Source organism: Argentina anserina, chromosome 6, assembly GCF_933775445.1.
Source record: "Argentina anserina chromosome 6, drPotAnse1.1, whole genome shotgun sequence".
Lineage (NCBI taxonomy): Eukaryota > Viridiplantae > Streptophyta > Magnoliopsida > Rosales > Rosaceae > Argentina > Argentina anserina.
The window spans coordinates 33990072-34011626 of NC_065877.1; the positions used below are offsets into that span (position 1 = coordinate 33990072).

General features: G+C 38.2%; 2 protein-coding genes and 1 pseudogene across 2 annotated transcripts; all 3 read right to left on the reverse strand.

Moving 5' to 3' along the window:
• Positions 1 to 1766: 1766 nt before the first annotated feature.
• LOC126799060 (protein COBRA-like) lies at positions 1767 to 4364 on the reverse strand (annotated as a pseudogene).
• A 4928-nt stretch (positions 4365 to 9292) lies between these two features.
• On the reverse strand, positions 9293 to 10363 carry LOC126799059 (uncharacterized). The gene is made up of 3 exons (XM_050526177.1): positions 9942 to 10363; positions 9797 to 9844; positions 9293 to 9692 (listed from the first exon to the last, which is right to left on the reverse strand). Exons 1-3 carry the CDS (start codon positions 10293 to 10295, stop codon positions 9504 to 9506), a joined length of 591 nt encoding a protein of 196 aa, XP_050382134.1. The 5' UTR covers positions 10296 to 10363; the 3' UTR covers positions 9293 to 9503.
• Positions 10364 to 13979: 3616 nt separating this feature from the next.
• Positions 13980 to 15493, reverse strand: LOC126797373 (uncharacterized). Its single transcript, XM_050524011.1, has 3 exons — positions 15274 to 15493; positions 14209 to 14439; positions 13980 to 14059 (listed from the first exon to the last, which is right to left on the reverse strand). Exons 1-3 carry the CDS (start codon positions 15491 to 15493, stop codon positions 13980 to 13982), a joined length of 531 nt encoding a protein of 176 aa, XP_050379968.1.
• Positions 15494 to 21555: the final 6062 nt, after the last annotated feature.

Here is a 21555-nt window from a genome sequence, read left to right on the forward strand (position 1 = left end):
GACAACCAATCTCCTTGCAAACAGCCTGCATGCTTGTCACTCGACACCCTTTCTTTGGCATATCGCCTAGGAAGTGTCACGATGGCACAACCATTTGTGCAGCTTGTGACACTTAGCGTGTGGTTGTACAACAGACCTGTGTACATACATGGGCCATGTGGTGCAAATTCACGTTGCCGTTCTAAATTCTATCTCGAGCAACAAAAATCAGAAAATTACCTAGGCGGAATGATCCAAAAGGATGTTTTCTTTTCCTCGAAAGGCATCGTTAATCCATTAAGGCAGCTATGTAACTTAGCACACACGGATGCAAAGGTGTTAAAAGATATTGCTTTCCAAAGTCTAATGATTGTATGCGAGAGAATTCGAAACACAACCACACACAAAAAGAAAATTAACTGGTTAAGACTTAAAGCCAAATGCCAAATGCCAAATGCCAAAGACGAAGACATTTGTGCGTTCACGGCATGGTCCAAGAATTTTTTTGACTTGCAAGTCTAAAGTCTTTGCCGGGTTTTGTAGTCGGAGAAGCAGCTTAATTCTTAATCCTCCCATCACATCCATCTCAATTAAGACATGATTTCTTCTCTTGCTCTATATATATTTATCATGAATAGTTTATAATTAACTAAACCTACCTAGCTACTCAAGATACAGGAGTGCAATTTTAAACAATGAACCAACTATCTAGAAAGCATGTATCAACGGTGATCCAAATGCCAGATGAAAGATTATTATCTTGAATTGGTGCATGAAGACTTTAGCCAAATGACAGAGACTTAAACGTTAGTCAAGTCTGCTCGCTAGCTACACAAACAAGGACTCTACTAGTTGGTTGATGTTGATAAAGATTCTTCATTTAACACTGTTAACAGCATACGCACAAAATTCTGACATCCAACTTGACAATAATATCACTATTAGCTTTTACAAAATATCGATTGGTGTGGCCTTCAGAGAAATATTTTATGTAAATGCAAGACGTAGTGGTACAGTATATGATTAACAAAAATATATGCAAGCCATCAAGTACAGATGTCTATATTACAATGTTTAGCACAAGAAACAATCTCTTTATTAGTCATATCATTGATTTACTACACTACGGAGTGTTTGGCACACAAGTTGCAATGGCGCTTAATCCTCCAAAAGAGCAAAGAAACATAATCCCCACAGCTTCTCAATTCCATGGCTTGAACCAATCTCCATAGTTTCTCCACCTCTACGTCACTATGACCACATATTTCATCTACATAGAATATAAAAAGTTATGAGGGTAAACATATCAACCTAGTGTAAGTTTTCTTCAACGTTTTAAGTTGAGCAATCTCAGACGAGAAATAAACCCAATTATGCAACAAAGAAATAAACTCAATTTTTTCATCAGTACCCTACTGTCCTGGTAATTTTAACAAAGCTAAGTTCACATAAATTATTGTATTTCATATTTCCAGCAGTCCCTATAGAGCAGCTATGAAATAGGGCATCTATGTTAACATCCTAATTAGTTTAGGGGATGAAAGAAGTCAGAACTGTCCTTAGAGAGTTCTACTTTTTAATCTATAGACATGGTTAACAATGTTCATGTGCATACCACTACATTTTGATTATATATGAAACATTGTTTAAGGGATGAACAAAATACTACGAGTAGAGCTGTTTCACTATTTCTTCACGGCTTATAAGCACCTAGAAGGTTTTTAGCAGATGGTTTCTTTCACCCATTTTTAGCTAAAACTTGAAACATGAGGATAAGCATGCAAACCACAAGTTAGACAAGTAATTTATAGTCTGCTAGAAGGCAGGTATCAAGATCAAGGTAGAAATTGAATCTGTTATCCTCCTTAATTATCTCTGCCACCTGAAATTTCACAGAAAAAGATATAAGACCAAGAAGAAAATTAAAGTTTACTAGTATGTATATCATAACTCAATGAATGCAGTGCACAAGGAGTTACCTCATCCTAAATCTCACCCATATCTTTCTGTTCGGTTTCACTGAACCAACTGAAGAAGCTGCAATGCAAACATGGATGCAACAGATTCAAAAGTTAAGAAGAGATCAGCGAGCATAGATAAACATGCAGTAGCGTGCGTGTACGTGTGGTGCGGAGTGCATGAACACAGTCAACACAATATCTTATACAATCTTGGTTCAGATGTACAAAACAAGTGAACTAAAAAACATGCTGGCAAGCAATCAAAGATCCTAATAGCTCATAACTTCCCCGAGACCAAGTAGGCAGAATTGATGATAGTTTTCTAAGCAATATACTAACAGTAGCAAACAAACTACCAGTAACTGTTATATTCAGCAGCAGCTCAAATAAACCAAAAACAAGAGCAAGAACAATATGCAATTCATACTTGATCCATTTCTAGATAAGCCGCAACATACTTGATAAATATACATGCGAAGCTGATCAAAATTTCCAAAAGCCAACATAAATCATGGGTTATGAATTCGAAAGCACAAATACGTAGATGTAAACACCAAATTGAGTTGCGAATTATTGCAGCAAAATACAACAATGTTTCAAAATCTCATATGAACAGTAACCCAATCTGTGCAGAAGACGAATTAAGAGAAGAAAACAGGACTACCTTCACCAAATCTCAGAAGAACTGAAGCCCGAGCTCTGCGATTAGAAGAGAAGACAAGCAAAGAAAGACCGCACAAATTTACACCACAGCACGGCTATCTCGTTACAAATTTACATACCGATTTGATAACCTCTCTCCTGGCCAAAAGTTCATCCGCTTGTATTTCAACCCAGACACATACAACCAGAACTTCCAACGCTCCAACTCCCTCTTCTCCGTCACGGCGTCACCGCCGGCGGCTTCACTCTTCTCAACGACTTCAACGCCTCCGTCACCGTCGACGGGTCCCCGCTGGTCAGGGAGTTCTGTGTTAACATCGAACCAGGACAGACTCCACATCACATTCACCCCAAGCAAAGATGGTTACGCTTTCATCAACGGAATCGAAATCGTATCCATGCCCACCAGTCTGTACTATACTTCCTCATCTACAACTCCACCTAATTTCATCGAAGCCACGGAAAATCATATCCAATCGCAAACAACACAGCTCTGGAGATGGTGTACCGAATCAACGTCGGAGGAACCCCCATCTCGCCGAACGAGGACACTGGATTGTACCGGACATGGGAAGCCTCAGACGAAAGTTATTTGGATGATACGAGTGCAAAATTTAGCGTACTACCAGCAATAGACTCACGCAATCCACAAGTTGGCATCAGCAGCACAATTGAGTCCATCCAGTTACATTGTGGAAGCACTTAACCAAAAGAGTGGCTTGCAGAAAGTAAACTAATCCCTAATCTTAGCTTCGATGCATTGTGAGACGAGTTCAAGCATAAGCATATGTAAATGCAAAGGTCAGTGCACAAATCATGATCAGAGTAAGCAGAGAGATATACTGTCGAGAACCAGCATTTGGCAAATATGGAAATGTGTCCGGAGGTGGCATTACACATGTATCACCATTGAAGGAGATCCTTCTCGGGAAAGCCCAGCCCTTCTCGAAAGTGAAAGTTGCTTGATTCTTCCGGAAAAGCAGCTCTGATTGCACATTTCCAGCAGGCCCAGATTGCATCAGCATATCGTTGTATAACTTAATTCCCCACAGCATTGCAGTATCATCTGTTAGAAAGAAAAACAAGATTACAAATCCCCACTTGGCAGCTCCTAATATATGTAAGCAAGGATGAGCACGACGTAAATAAGTTCTAAAATATCATCAAACACTTTAAGTACCAGCCAGCTTTCATAAAAGAGTAACACACTGAAAGCAGAGAAGTGACAGAAGGAAAGTAACTACTGATAACGTACTTATGGTTCCATAAGGGGTCAATGACTTTGAGTTGAAGCTGAAAATTTGGGTCAGATTATCAAATTTGGATGCTGGATGCCCAAATTCCAATCCGAGTAATTCCTCCTGTAATCAACGTTTGTAACTTTAACCTTGACTCGCCAGTATTCTCTGTAATTCAGCTTGACATGCCAATGAACTCCGATTGGGCACATATGGCGAGTACATCGAACTAGAGGCAAATTCTTGTCAGCACCCGAAACAACTGAAGCCAAATACGGAGACTTCGGACTGGAAATAAAGGGAGATGGTAAATGTCTAATGGAGTATGTATCCAGGAGAAAATTGTCTTACATTTCAGATAGAAAAAAGTTCAAAATTAAAGATGGCTTATGGTTGAGGGAACTCACTTTACACAGCTTCCCGGATGACTTAGGTTGTTTTGACAGCCACATGAACATGTTGGACAGGGCACTACTGTGTCATTGTAGAACGAAGACAGTGAAACACAGAAAGCAGGAGTTTTTTGAGCATGTCAACATCCATGTCACTGCCATTAGTGCCATAGAACAGTTTTAGGTTAAGACAAACTATTTCTTAGCAAAATACTCGAAATTTAAGAGATATCTGAAATTTTAACTACTTAATCTGGACATGACAATATCACAAGGCATCTCAATCGGATTGAGGCAGCAATACAACTACTCATTGATCTCTGGTCGGAAACACAGTCCATGATGCGGACTTCTCCTCCTCAAGCTTCTCTTGTCGGACGGAATGCTTCTCACAGCTCCATGTCTTCATCAAGCTCGGATGGATCCTTCCCTTCTCCTCCTCCTCGTCCAACAGAGGGGAGTCCGTTTTGGGATGCTATTTATCAAGAACGGGAGCATCGGGCTTTGAGGACTTCGCTTGCTACACAAAATGCTCCAATTCCTGTGGTGGATAACGCTCCTCCCTCTCCTCCTCACCACATGATTGATATTCATCCTTATCAGAATGGTGGTCTTAGAAGGAGTGCTCGTCGAGACGGTCGGGGACGTCGAGGTGGCCGTAGTGGCTGAAGCTCATCGTCTGGAACTGCACGCCTATCCGACCAAACGCATGGTTGATCTCAGCAAGGGTCACTGGACGAGCAGCTGCCGCATGGTAGGTAGCGTCCTCTTGTTGTTTACGAAGCTCAGCATCACCTCTGGCCACTGCAGACACTCGCTGGTTACGTCTTGCTCCACTCATGATGATATCCTGCGCACTTGGAACAACACAGTGAGGGGAAAAGAAAGAGAGGAGGTAGAGAGCTTATGTGAAGAAAACCCTAGCCTCGTAAAGGTTATATATATAAAGGAATAGCATTCAAACGGAATTGACCTTGAGGAACACGAAATATGCATTAGATTTTATTTCCTTTTGAACAAAAGATATACATGCAAGTAGAGTCAGGAAAGAAGTGGGAAATATAATTCAAAAGGAAAGAAACCATACAGAGGTTGAATGATCGATCAAACAAAGGAAACACAGTGCAAGATGGAAACAACTTTTATTACAAAACACTGCAGATTATCCTCATAGTTGTTATCTTCATCTTCTTCTTGATCCTCAGTTTCTGAACCTGTATAATCTAAAGAGAAAGAAGATACAAGAGCAAACGTTTTGTCCCTTTTTGTGGAACTATCATCATCGTCACTCCAAGAGGTCTTGTAAGCCTTGTTACCTGAATCAACTTTTTTATTTCCACAGTCAGTAGAAATGTGGCTGACGCCACCACAAGTATAACACTTCTTATTGTTGTTACTACTACTTCCATACTCATACTTCATTTGTGAGAAATTATCATTACGTCTTTCGAAATTCTTTTTATTTCCATTAAAATTTCTCCTAAAAATCTGATTATTTTGTTTATTCATATTATTTTTTTGATTCAAAAATTTCTTAAATTCTTTAGTTAAAAGCAGTATTTCATTATGTTCAGACTCCTCAGACTTTGATTTAGAGTGTTCTGTAACATTTAAAGCTATATTTTTTGAACTCTTACCTTTTGGTCTTTCATCCTCATCAAGCTCCATTTCCTAAGCCTTTAGATTTCCAATCAACAAGTCCATAGAATATTCATTTAGATTATATTGCTCCTGAATCGTTGTCTTCTTCATCCTATATGATTTTTTGGAAGAGATCGTAATATTTTCATTACAATATCAGATTCTTGTAAAGGTCTTCCAAGGCTTTCACACAAACTAGAGAGATCAGTAAAACGACTGTAAAATTCATCAATAGACTCGTCATCTCTTATTTTTAAAGCATCTATCTCAGAGTAATATTGTTGTAATCTTTGTTCTTTTACAATATCATTACCTTTATTTAAAACACATAATTTATCCCAAACCTATTTGGCTGTGATGCAGTTCTGAACTCTTTTCTTTTCATCTCTGCTCATTGATGCGTAAAGAGCATTCAAAGCTTTATGATTTCCTTCACTAGCTTTGATTTCCTTGTCAGTCCACTCATCTTCATCTTTTAGTTCACCAGTGGATTTACCTTCAGTAGCTTTTGAATCAACTTCATTCATTAGAGGTTTCCATCTACTTTCTACACTTCTGCATGCATGAAAGTCTATACCATATATAAAGGATCTCATTTGAAGCTTCCATTGAGCGAAATCCATACTTGCGAGCAAAGGTGGTTGATTCAATCCTTGACGTTCCATCTTAAGCTAGATCTACCGGACACCTCCAGTACCTGCTCTGATGCCAAATGAAAATACAAGATAGAACAATAACGAGTAATAGCAGCGGAAAATATAGAAGAATTTCACTTTTCTATTGAACAATTCATATTACAAAGATTATACCTTAATCCATGATAATATAGTTCTCAAAAGTAAAATACTTCTTACTTGATAATCACAATCAAGTATTGAAACAACCTCACTAAGATCGTTGCTTCAAGTGCCAATACAACCTCACTAAGATCGTTGTAGTCACACGCATGATCAACCTCACTAAGATCGTTGATGTTGCCACTAAGGTCTTCAATGGAGTCACAAATATCTCCTAGCACTAAGTTTCTCTTTGTTGTCAATTTCTTCTGTCTCTAGATTCACCTCATTTCTTCTTTTTCTCTCTCTCTTTTTCTCTTTTTCTCTTGCCGTGTCTCTCATGGAGGCTCTCTAACCTACTGCCTATATCCTATATATACCCCTCTCTCGGCAAAAGCTTCTTAACCCTAGGAATTAAACCTAATTTCCCTTCCTAATACATCTCATATAGAAAAGGAAAAAAATCCATATGAATATGGAATACACATTTTATTTTAAATCCTTTTCTATAACAATTCCCAAACACCATTTAACTAAATATATATATATATATATATATATACAAGACTTTTCACATAAGGAGGTCCTTATCTTAGCTTAAGGTACGGATTTTCCTTTTTGACCAACTTTTCGATCGAGGTTTCACATCGCCTCCGTCTAATATCTAGGTTATAACGTATAGATCATCTCCACAAAAATTCAGCCGATTCCATAACCGTTAAGGTACTCATAACTTTGATTTTCTACTCAAAATATGAACGGTTCAGGTTCGGCAAATTCAATACGTCCATTGGTTTTGATTAGTTCGATACCTTAAAGATCATGAAATCGGCTGAAATTTTGTGGAGATGATCTATACGTTATAACCTAGATATTAGACGGTGGAGATGTGAAACCTCGATCGAAAAGGTGGTCAAAAATGAAAATCTGTACCTTAAGCTAAGATAAGGACCTCCTTATGTGAAAAGCCTTGTATATATATATATATATATATATTCCCAAATATATAACATTCTACCCTTATAATCAAATCGGTGGAAGTAGACCTTTGCCGTGAATAACACTTGCCTTGACAGTTTCCTAGTTCAACTAGGAAATGCCTTCAATGCTCCCCCTTAGCTTGTTCTTCATTCCTTTTGTGTCTTCATCACCTTATGGAGGCCAATATGTGTACCTTCATCCTATCCAGCCATCCAAGAACAAAGTGGAATGTACAATGTCGAGTGTATTGTCAAAGAAAGACGATCTTGAGCCAATTGAAGTGTAAAGAGGAAGGAGGCGTCGTAAGGCTATGACCTCATTGAAAGGAGCACCTAAGTTTAGGGTACTTAATGCAATGGTGACATTTTTCTCCCTCATCACAGCAGCAAAAGTACCGGTTGTAGGGCTAAAGTCTAGGCCGATTCTTATCTCCCCCGGCTTTAAGCTGAGGACTTCATCAATGGTGAACTCTGCTGATACAGACTCATTCGTTGGAACATCCCACCCCCGCTGTGAAATATTGAAACAGCTTGAATACTTGAAGAACCCTCTTCTATCTGTAGTCTTTGCATTTATAGTTGTTCCACAAGATGTTGGCATCACTAGGTTGAGTCCAGAGAGAAGAGTTTGCAGGAACAGGCTTAGTGTAATGTGGAGGTGATTTTGGTGAATCATCTTCTTCTTGGCAATGGATCACAGCCGTGAACTATAAGCTTCTGAGCTATTTGCCAATCATCTGGACATGTACTGTGAACCTTGTAACTCATAAACCGGTCCAAGTTGGAAGCCATTTTCGCACAAGCCAATCTAACTGATGGGGTTAGTGCCTCCACCCATAGGAAGTTATTCTTCCCAACCAGCCTGTTTGGTTTAGGTGAAATGTAACTACGAATCTCACCTGTTCTTCAGCTTCATCTTCTTCAGGATCACTGAAGTCTTCGTCCACATTGCTTAGTTCATCATTATCAGAGGGAGAATTTTTATTGCTCTCTGCTAAGCTAACAGCAATTTTGTCCATAGAAATGGCAATGCGAAGTACCTGCTCTGAAAACTTTGCAATCGCTTTTGATTCTTCAGCTTCATTATGCCGCTGCTCCAGTAAAAGACCCAATTGAATCTGCAATGAGAGATTTCAGCACGCAATGAAACAGGTAAAGTAATTTGATCATGGGAGAGAGAGATACTGGAGTTAGTAGCAAAGATGGATTGTGGATACGACACTTTGAAGCCGAAAATGAGAACTGTAAGAGGGCTGACAAGGTGAATAGCACAAAACATACTGAAAAGAAGGCATCTAAACGGCCTAGAGTCTCTTCTGCATTTCTAAGTTAGTTTGTTACCTTGAACTTCTTTGGGAAAATGACAGAACCATTTGAACGTCGACTTGAAGATCAGTGGAGTTAGGGTCTCTTACTATTCTATTGAACATCTTTAATCTTCCCTAGGTCTCTAGCATACTTTATAGTTTATAGTCAGCATGCTTGGAACTGAAGTTAAACCTCAACATCTTGATCTATGATATCACTAAACTAAAGCATTGCCAATTTTCCCCGGCATTGCCATTTTTTCAAATTCAAGTTGTAAAGATGCATAGCAAACTGGCAACCATCTGGAGAAGACTTCTGCAGAATTCTAGGAAGATTAAAAAAGAGCTGCTTCCCAATAGAAACATATATTGAACTCAACTAAAAAAATAAACACATTAACAACATTTTCAGGGTGCACAGGCACTAGAACAAAATTGACGAGTAAACATTAAACGAAAGCACTTGTGCTACAAGCTATCAAATTCTTCAAGATCTTCGTGGTTGAAGACGGTTAATTCTCATTCCGTCCAAAATAAGACTGGTAGTACATTGAGCTGCACCTATGCTAATTACAAACACCATCATCCTTCTCCTCCTCCTCCTCCTCCTCCTCTTCATCATCATCAGAATCATCCTCATCATCTCTAGTTGCCTCTGCATGTTCCATTAGCGAAGCTGAGAGCGCCAAATCCCCAGCCTTGTCTCCCTTCTCTTCCTTCTCACTCTCACCCTTCATAGATTTACCTGCATTCATCTGTTCCACAACAAATTTCAGCCTATAACATTCACAATTTCATCCATTTAAACACACTAACAAAAATCTCAAAACCCAAACAGGGTAATAATTAAAGCACACACAGCTCGTAGCAGAGTCCTCCTATCCCTCTCCCTCGCATTTTTAATCGCCTGAAATAAATCCAAAAACCACACATCAATCCCATTATCAGAAATCACAAAAATCCAACATAAATTCCAACACAACAGTAAACAACTGAAACCAAACCTCCTGAAGCTCCTTCTGCTCGGCTTCAGCCTCGGCCGGGTCTTTCCCGACAATCCGCTCGTTCCGAGAACAACACTTGGCGCAGACACCGTGTTCCTTGGCGCAAGGCTGACAGAGCTTGTGGTGGGATTGTCGGACGTTGCGTTTGGTACAACGTTGGCACTTGGTCGGTTCCGCTAGAGTCTTGTACTTTCCGTACTTTCGCTTCCACTCGATCTGTTCCTTGCACCGTTGGCACACGCCGGTGATTTCCGACAGTGGCCGGAACCGGCCTCCGACCTCCGTCTCGTTGATTTTGACGCCGGCGTTGGGTTTCCAGGCGTACTTATTCTTGTGCCTGCCGTTGATAATCATGATGAATACAGAGCGAAACCAAATCGAGACTTGAGGCTGCTCAGAAATTCGTTAGTCCCAAAAACAGAGTTTGGCAATTTTAGGGTTTAACATGATTTTGGGATCGGGTTTCTCCGACCCGAGTTAGCCTTGGCCTTTTGGTTAGCGTGACCCAAAAGTGGGTTGGCCCAAATAATCATTTATGATGTTCACAGCTTGATCAATTGATTGCTCATTTGCTTAGAAATGAGATGAAAATCTAGAAATTAGAACTAGTACTGGCATAAGCTTTAAACAATGGCGCATGTCAGTGTTGGCTATGATCAATTACAAGAGGTGACCTAAAACTCCAATCCAACAACAGCATTGAGATGCAGCCTTGTTTCGAATAGAACTCTAGTTCTCCATTCTGAAAGCTAATTGGAACAACTTTTCGAAACATAAACTCAGTAAGTCAGAGACCTTAGCAGATAGCTGGAATGCATAGTGACTGCTTGAGACAATGTGAAGCTGTTTCCAACTTTGACTAGAAAGGAAATGGATCTCATTTCTCAACTCCTAGTTTATATGAAGGACATCAAAGGAACAGATGATAAATTTAGCTAATAGTGTCTGCACGACTGCACTATCTGGAATAATATATATTGATACAGCCAAGAGAAAACAACCATAGGACTAAAGTACTCATTCCAAGAGTAATTTTAATGCGTCATCCAGAAAGAACATTGACAGAAACAAAAGTACAGAAGAAATTGAAGTCATTGAACAATGATCTAATCAGGAGATCTCATATATTAGTTAACTGATAAAAGCAAACTAGCTTTTGAATGCAGAGAGCAATCTTCTTCATTTTTGGTTCTAAGATTTCACAGCTCAAGTCCGCATGCCCCATAGAGTAGAGTTTCCTCATACACCATTGCATTACATTTAGTTAAAAGCCTGGAAGCTTATACCGGCCATTACAGACGGGCTCCTCTTCTCTATGACATTCAATTCTGACTAGGGGTGTTAATTGAAAACCGAAAACCGAAAAAAAACCGAACCATAACCGAACCATAACCGAAAAAAACCGAAGAAAAAAAAAACCGCATCAAACCGCAAAAAAACCGCACCAAACCGAAAGATTTGGTGTGGTTTTGGTTTGGGACGTTTGAAAACCGAAACCGAACCGAAAAACCGAATATATATATTATAAAGAAATTATATTATTTATAGATATTTTTAATATACATAATTAAATATGTTATCGATCGAGACCCAAACTTTATCAAAATTTGGTGAATTTTTTACCATATCTGTATTTATATATGTTGATCACATCCGACGGTCGAAATTTCATAATTTGAATTTTAGATATTGGAACCACAATATGTCTACTAATGTGGTATAACTTGTTTAGTGGTCTTTTTACAAATGTATGCAGTTGTGAAGCAACTATATCTTATAAATAGAATTTTGCAAATTTGTCCGCATGATGTGTTACGTATAGTGAAATATGGTTATAGTAAAAAAATCACATATTTTCGATAACGTTTGTGTCCCGATCGAGGCGGTCAACCTTTTTTACGCTTATTATCCCCTATGGGTAGCCTTATCCCTGGAACGTAAAATTTTTGAAAATTTTACACGAGCTGCTACATCACATATATGTGAGAGTGTGTGCATGAAAAAATCCACCAAAACTAGTCAAGAAGGAGGGGATAAGAACAAATTCACTTAATTAGATGAAATTAAGTTAATGTTGACCACATCGATCGAGACCCAAACTTTATCAAAATTCGGTGAATTTTTTACCATATATGTATTTATATATTCTGATCACATCCGACGGTCGAAATTTCATAATTTGAATTTTAGATATTGGAACCACAACATGTCTACTAATGTGGTATAACTTGTTTAGTGGTCTTATTGCAAATGTATGCAGTTGTGAAGCAACTATATCTTATAAATAGAATTTTGCAAATTTGTCCGCATGATGCATTACGTATAGTGAAATATGGTTATGGTAAAAAAATCACATATTTTCGATAACGTTTGTGTCCCGATCGAGGCGGTCAACCCTTTTTACGCTTATTATCACCTATGGGTAGCCTTATCCCTGGAACGTAAAATTTTTGAAAATTTTACACGAGCTGCTACATCACATATATGTGAGAGTGTGTGCATGAAAAAATCCACCAAAACTAGTTAAGAAGGAGGGGGTAAGAACAAATTCACTTAATTAGATGAAATTAAGTTAATGTTGACCACATCGATCGAGACCCAAATATTATCAACATTAGATGAATTTTTTACCATATCCTTATTTAAATATGCTGATCACATCTGACGGTCAAAATTTAATATTTTGAATTTTAGATATTGGAACGACAACATGCCTACTAATGTGGTATAACTTGTTTAGTGGCTTTTTGCAATTGTATGCATTTGTGAAGCAACTATATCTTGTAAATAGAATTTTGCAAATCTGTCCGCATGTTCTTTTTATTTCGTTAAGAATCAAGTAGATAGACAAGTAAAGAAACTCCGATTTTCTTTACAAAATAACCGAAAGAAAAACCGATATAAACCAGAGAAAAACCAAACCGAACCAAACCGAATACAATTGGTTTTTTAAAAAAAAAGTGAAAAACCAAACCGAACCAAACCGAATAAATAGAACGGTTTGGTGTTCGGTATCACCTATAAACCGAACCATTCAAACCGATTAACACCCCTAATTCTGACCAACTCTGTATCACCGAGGGAGACCAACACTGTACCCCCTATGTAACAGAAACAAAACTGCAACCAAATTTTGAAGAAAGAACATCTGGTCCAGTGTTTTCAAAGGCGATGCCTCGGCGTCACCGGTGCGCGCCTTCGGGCGGAGCGACGAAGAAAAGCCCCGCAGGTTCAAACCCAGACGAGGCGATGAAAAGGCGACACCAGAGCGAAGGAGAAGCGGAGGCGGGCGAAGAAGACGTTGAAATTTTTTTTTTCTAGGGCCAAAACGACGTCGTTTTCGCATATGTTTTTAATTAAAAAGATGCGTTTTGAATTTTATTGATGGTGATATGGGAGATGAACCAAAAACTTTTCGGGATGTTTTTCTCCATAGCCAAGCTCTTGAAGAGATAACATTGTCCATGGTAAGTTTAGAGATTACTGTTAGTGTTTTCCATATGTATGATACCATCTCTTTCTATAGATGAATGCCGATAATGTATCATTGCCTGGTTGGTATTAAGAGGTCTTGGACTGTCGCCTGGTCAAGTTGTTTTCCAATTCTAATCTCAATCCCATTTCTCCAGTCGGATGTGACTTCCAGATATATAGCCTGTCGAAGCATTTGAAACAAAAACGTGCATGGAAGGAGTTCTATTTCATACCAATTTTTCTTGAATATATGCATCAATCCATATTTATACTAGTACGTTTTTATTTTTAGGTAAAGAAAAATCCAAATTCAAGAAGAAAATGAAAACATTGGATGCGACGAGTGGATATGACGATGAAGATTGAACAAGAAGATTGAACGCATTTAAGTGTAGCTCTTGCATTTAATTTAGTATGAGTCTATATATTAATTCTATAATTTGATTAGAACCTTATTTTAAATGAATGCTATGCTTATAATGACATATTCATATATTTGAAAGATATTCATATTATTTAAAAATGTATTGTATTAAATTAATGTTTGTTGAAAAGGCGATCGCCTTAAATCGCATTTGCACGCCGATGCTCTCGCCTTATGAGGCTTGACCATGTCGCATTCGCATTCGCCTTCGCTTTCACATCTGAAAACATTGGGTATATCATACACCTTGATATTAAACAATTTAACCCAAGATTAGGGACCCCATACTCTTTCATCTCCAAAATTCAGCGTATCCATGTTGATTACGAGACCATACACAAAGGCCTCCTCCTATGAGAACCTGAGTACCTACCCATCGCCATGGAGCTGTTTCTACCATCAAAGCAAGAGGCAATGACAATTGTCGGAACTCCTCCTGTACCAAATGGAAAGCATGGAGAGCTTGTTTAGAAACTCCATATCTGACGACCCAGCGACATGCTCCATTTGAAACTAAAAGAGGCCTGTTTTCATGTGGGAATGACGAGTGAGGAGCTCCAATAATTTTCCATGAGTTATCCTTGGTTGAAAATATGTGCGCTGCAAAAATTTTGGGTTCAAAGAAAACAAGTTTGTACTCATCAGTGGCCATGACCAAGCGCGGACGTAGGTACAACCTTGGATGAGCTCAAATCCCCCCGAAAATTTTCAAATAAGTTTATTAACATGCATGAAAATTACAATATTGAATGCTTTGCATGCTATGTTAAGTATAATCACTCTCACAAAGTCCACCCAGGTTCGACTCCCGTGTACAACACATTTGTTTTTACACTTGTCCACTGTCTTCTTTATTAATTCTCTCAATGCTTTTAAGCTTCTTTAATTTATTCTATACTGTAAATTGTTGGGTTGCTATTAGTTTTAGCTGAATTTTTTTCTCAACTTTCCTCTTTTCTAAAGAATGTAAAATAAATGGTTACTAAAATTTCTTTCTAGTAATCAGCTAATTAATAATTTTTAGACTTTTTCTTATTTTTCATACTAAAAAGGTAATAACGTATATAATTAATGCATTTTAACTTAATATTTAACACGTTCCATTTTCTTATAGTTTAGACTAAATTCAAGCCCACTCAAACCTTGAATCCTAGATCCGCCTTGACCATGACATGATCAAAACCACAATATACCATTACCGAGCTTCCATTTGCTCCCGATTCAGGGAACTCTAGTCCAGGTATTTTGCGGAAGAATCCAGTTGATGAGTTCCACAGGGACAAACTCGAGAATGAGCTGTATAATCTCTCTCCTAGAACCACCAAACCGTTGCATGAAGCCAATACAGTTTCACATTCCAGCTCCAATGGGATGGTGAGATTTTGTGCCAATGAATTTTCACTGAAACAAGGCTTGTCCAAGTTTCCTAAGCACTCGATTCGAGTGGGCTCCCATTCCTTGGACTGAGAGCTCCAGCCTGTGATGCAAGTTGAAAAGTGGATTTGGCAAAATGGAGATCAGAAATGATAATCGAACGCCAACGTTTCGAGACACAAGTGAATCGGATCAAAGATTTGACAGGCAAACGGCATTGAATCTTGAGAACAACATCTTCGGGGAGGTCCACAACCACCACCTCCGCCTCCTCCGACATTGAACGCTTTGATTTTCCGACCGTTCTAAATGAAAACATATCCGATTTCACTGCAATGTATATAGGACTAATATGCTTTCTGATACAGACCCAATAATTAAACACGGATGCCCAGCATGTGTCAACTAACACGTTACTATATAAGTGTTCAACAACAAAGTATGAGCACGATCAACCCAAGCGGTTTGAACCAGTTTGGATATTTCTAAGTAAGATCCAACAAAGAACAACGAACTATAAGCTTTACCACGAGCGCTTAATTTTAGCAAGTTCTACATTACTTAATGATAATTCATTACTTGTACATCATCGCCACTCCTGGAAGAACTTGTTCACTTGTTCAAGGTAACATGCTAGGTCGGAAATCTTAAATTTTTTTTAAGCACATAACTAGCGATAACTAGGGTTGCTTCGTGCTTGCTTAAGATGATGTTTACATATACCCGACCCAAGTCATAGCTTGAGGCGCAACTTTTCTACTAAAGAAGACAACAACACCATGCCAATCTGTACTCCTAAATATTTTCCTGAGGACTTCGTCTAATACTACAAACACTTGGAGTGAGCTACACAAACAAAAATCAGTAGCTTCATCTATATTCTTATCTTTCCTGATTGATTGAGAATCTTATTATTAGAGTAGACCCAAGAAGCTACTAGTGTTCGATCATCTCCCTTTCTGCTTTAAATATTCAAGTCTCTGCGTGCAACACAACAAAACATTCAAGTCAAATTAAATTAAATAACACGAGTGCTCAGAAACTGTTAGCAAGAGAAGTTTCATTACAGAGGACATAAAAACAACTAGCATTATTTCCAAGTTACTTATTCACATGTTACACGTCGCTATTACTTTGGCCAACAACATAGTCTCATTCATGAAAAGAAAGAGGGAACCTCCATTAAAGCAATGGACACACAACTAAATTAAAAGAAATGAAAAACACTTCCACCGTGACAAAGATGGCTATAGAACATAAAGCTGTGAACCTTTCAAGGCCAGAATCGCTGCTTTTGAAGCTCGACGGAAAGATTGAAACAACAACCCAATCACATACCCCAGTCTTTCTTTCTTCTTTGTTGAAAAATGTTTTGTCATTTAAATTAAATTTTAATTGATTAATTAAATTAAGTTAAATTAAAAATTAATCAAAGATAAACATGAATTTGAGTTCTCCATAATGAGGGCTACAAGATCATATATTTGTTTGTGTGAGTAAGAAATTGTCACTCAAAGATAGCTACTTTGATTGAGGAAAAATATTTGTTCCACATTGAAAGGAAAAGAGAAGTGTTGAAAATGTTTTATATAGAATTCATTGCTTATGGATTGTAAAGTGTTTGTCCCCCTTCGATTTTGAGTTTAATTCCGTGAGATTGTGCCTTAACTCCAAATCTTATTCCTTTGTTTTGCATCTGCCGTAATCTTGTGTCTCCGGCGACGAGGTGAGCTTAGGAGGGAAGCTAGAGCAACAGAGTAGCAAGTTGGGCTTGGTGTGTTGTTGTGATAATGGTAGTAGCTCGAGTTGAATCCGAGGAGTGCAGTGGTCTTCAATGTCCATTCTTGGTTTCTCTAAGGTAGCAAACTCATCTATTTCACCTTCTCTGATGTAGTTTTATTGCATGTTTGATTTTAAAGGAGTTTAGACCTTTGTTGTGTGCTGCTTTGTATTGATCAAAGGTTGTTTGGGAGGCCGGAAGTATGATCAGAGAGATAAGGGTGAAAATGTTGGTTTTTTACCAATTTACTTTTAGCCTTTTATTGTTTTACTATAATGTGAAATTACTAAAATACCCCTGGTAGTTTTATTGTTACTATTTAATGTTTGCCTTTGACTTTTAGGATTTTATCCTTACCATTTACAAAATGATTTTGACGGTTTTACTCTTACTTACGGTAACGTAGTGAAAACCCAATTTAAACTAAAAAGACGACGAATAAACGTAATTTTTAGTTACGACTAATGTTAATTCCAATGATTTATGATGCATTAAATGTTACGAAAACCCTAGACTAGGCATGATTTCGAGATAGGGTAAGTACTAAGTAGTGAATCCTTGCATGTGTTGACCTGAGAGTGACGGAAGCCTAGCATTCTAGGTAATCCTACGGTGTCGATGACCGTACCTCCGGAGGAGCAATGCCCTATTTATTATTGGACTTTTCTATACTATTGAGGGCATTCCGTTTAATGGACACTCTCGCTACTTTATGCTTCAACAAACATGTAGTTGGCCTCGACTATTTAGTCGCTAGGATCGGTCGAGCATTGCTTGAAGTTGAATTTGCCTTACCCTACCTTTGGAGCTTCACAAACTATTTTAACATGATTGTATCACAAACTTGCATTATTTTAATTAAATAGTTTTTTGTGCACTAAACTACCCTCAACATTTTATAAAACTTATACTTACTTGATTTTGGTTTTCAAACCTCATGAGCGGGCGGGCCCCTATTGGGCAAGTGAGGATGACGCTCACCCATACAATAGTTGTCTTGCGGGTCCAATTGTTATTTCCGGAGCTAGGAGCCTCATTTGAGAGTTAACAAGCGTATTCTCCTTCATGCATTTCATTCTCATATCTTATAACAATGTTTTTGAGTAAAGTTTCCCAAAGTATTCCTTGTTTTGTAGCCACCTTCATTTTGTATTAAAATTGGGTTGTCTATTTGTTTAGCATTTGGGCATGTGGCACTATCGCTACCTTCCGCGTTCCTTATTGTATAAACTTATTTATTTTCGCGGACATGTAAAGTATTATCATTTTATTTCGTGAACGAAATTGGCTTGTCGAAAACAGTTTACTTACTTGTTCACGTCAGTGAGTGTATGAGTGAAACCATAATCGCTCTGTACGTTTGCTTGCTAATCTCTTTTTAAATCATAATATACTGTTCATGTTCCAATCCGGGTTGCGACATGGTGACTCGTATTCTCTTCATGAAGTCCAAAAAGACTAATTTGCAAAATCACGAACTATTGTTGGTCCGTCTCCGACTATTCCTACGCTGGTACGTTCTCCTCCACATCATAATCCATAGCAAGTTTCTCGATCATTCTAGTTCTGGGGTGGACGTAATCATGGCCTAATGACCTACACATCAAAAACAGAGAAAACCAGACTACGTACTACTTGTTGAAGTCGATCGTATTATTGATTGATCATCAATATTCATCATCCCTCCTTCTGCTTCAGAAATTCCAATCAGTGAATGAGGAGTCTTTGGTACTCTGGCTTGACGAATGAGTACCTCCGGGAACGACATAATTAAGTCGTCCTTCCCGGTTTGGGTATGAAAATGTAAGAAAATGGTATAAAAGCTTCAGAGACATTTTTCTTTCGACCTCTTAAAACTGATTTTTTACTACCAAGTAGAGCCATAACATTTGGATGGATACTAACTGGGATCATGTCTCTCTTTTTTCAAGAAATGTTACGATTGTCAGTACCAAACCATTCTCTATTCTCCACGCAGTCAATATCTCAAAGAATTTGTTATCATAAACGAACTATAGGCTTCCATTTCATTTTCTCAAAGTTGAGTTTAGAAATAAGTCAGAGTACCAATGATTAGAACAAGAATAGTAAAAGAGTCTACCAACCAACTAAAACTTGTTGCTTGAACAATATAAGAATGAGATGACAAGATTAAACCAGCGACTATTATGAAACAATGAATCTCAATATCTTGATACTGTAATCCCCTCTCACTAAATGTAGACACTTTGTTGGGAGATGTCGGACGAGCAACATTGTCGGACGAGCACAAATATATGAATTCTTACATAAGACTTACATCTTTTACCTCAAGGCTTATGCCTTGGTCAAGCTCTTTTAAAAACGCCTCAGTTACGCCTTAGCTTTTTAAAACATTGCTACATGCACAGCTACATCCTCCTCAAAGACTTCAGTGCTTATGTCACTGACAACATGCTTACAGGGAGACACAGATAGCAGTTAGCCTGAACATAACAATCACTCCCAGCAAAGATGCCTACACTTTCAAAAATGGGAATGAAATTGTGTTGCCCTCCAATATCTACACCACTTCAGTTCTTTCAATCGGCAGCGATAATCCTTGTGCAGTTGAAAGTAGAAAAGCTCTGGACATGGTATACCGAATCAACGCAGGCGGAAAGCTAATCAACACTACTGAAGACATGGGAATGTACCGGAAATGGGAAGCTTCTGACTACATGTATTTGGATGGTCCGAGTGAAAAGTACATCGTACTAGCACAGAACAACACAATTCAGCTCAAATTTGTTGAAACTCCAGAGTAATCTGCTCCGAAAGAAGTTTACAATACAGGTCGGTCAATGTGGATGAACAAGACCATTAACAAAGCTACAATCTATCCTGGTCATTTCCTGTAGACTCTAATTGCTCCTACCTGGTTAGATTGCATTTTTGTGAGTTTGAGTCTGATATAACCAAGACAGGAGAACGCACATTTGAAATCTACATGGCCAATCAAACCGCTGAACATGAAGCAGATATAATTCTATGGAGTGGTGGAAATGGTATACCGACACTCAGAGACTACCCCTTGCTCATGCTTGGGCCTGGAAGCCAGAAAAAAGTCAATCTCTCAATTTCAATGCAAGCATCCCGAGAAGATGGGTTGACTGCGTCCAAAGGTGCAATGTTGAATGGACTGGAAATCTTCAAGCTGCTTGACCCCCGGAAGGGGATCTCGAAACCACCCCGAACCTAACAATGACACCAAAAAGAAAATCGTTTCCTGTGCTTGCCGTCGTTATTGGTGTAGTTTCCAGCATACTTGTATTATCTATCCTGAGTGCCGTCGGACACTTGGGGTGCAAGAGAAGATGAAGAGTAAAGGACTCTGGCTCCACCAACAGGAGGTTAAAGTTTACAACAACCCCCGGATCATCTTATCCATGTCGCTACTTTCTGCTAGCAGAAATAAAAGCTGCCACCAAAAATTTCAGTGATACTTTTATCATTGGAGCTGAAGGATTCGGTAATATTTACAAAGGATGCCTTGGTGGAATCACTCCAGTCGCAATCCAACGGCTGAAGCCAGAAAGGCAGAAACATCCCTAGGCGCCCATGAGTTTGAGACTGAAATTGTGATGCTCTCCCAACTCCGTCATTGCAATTTGGTTTCACTCATTGGATATTGTAGCGATAAAAGAGAGATGATCTTAGGTAAAAAACCCATGTAGGAGATGATCATCTTATTTTTATGAAGTGAACGAAATTTAAAGAGTTGTGAACGTACTGGTAAGAGTAGTACAATGGATATATGTACTAGATTGTAAGGAATAACAATATAATGCAATATCACCAGCATTAATGTGATTCAATATCACTTTTGAATCTAGTACACTTTATTCTATATGCCTTTGGTATTCTTACGAGTACTTGCCACTAATGTAATAGATATAACTTGTACATATATATAAGGAATTATGAAATTGAAACAAGCAGCAGTGAGCAAAGTTGTGCCATCAATGATTCCATTAAATGCATATCTGCTACGTTCTTCTCTGAGGTAAACAACCCATGTGGTAGATGATCATCTTACTTTTATGAAGTGAATGAAATTTAAAGAGTTGTGAACGTACTAGCAATAATGTGATTCAATATCTCTTTTGAATCCAGTACACTTTATTCTATATGCCTTTGGTATTCATACAAGTACTTGTCACTAATGTAATAGATATAACTTGTACATATATATAAGGAATTCTGAAATTTAAACAAACAGCAGTGAGCAGAGTTGTGCCATCAATGATTCTATTAAATGCATATCTGCTACGATCTTCTCTGAGGTATACAACCCATATGGGAGATGATCATCTTATCTTTATGGAGTGAATGAAATTTAAAGAGTTATGAACGTACTGGTAAGAGTAGTACAATAGATATATGTACTAGATTGTAAGGAACAACAATAGAATGCAATACACCAGCAATAATGTGATTCAATATCATTTTTGAATCCAGTACACTTTATTTTATATGCCTTTGGTATTCTTACCTGTACTTGCCACTAATGTAATTGATATAGCTTGTACATATATATAGCT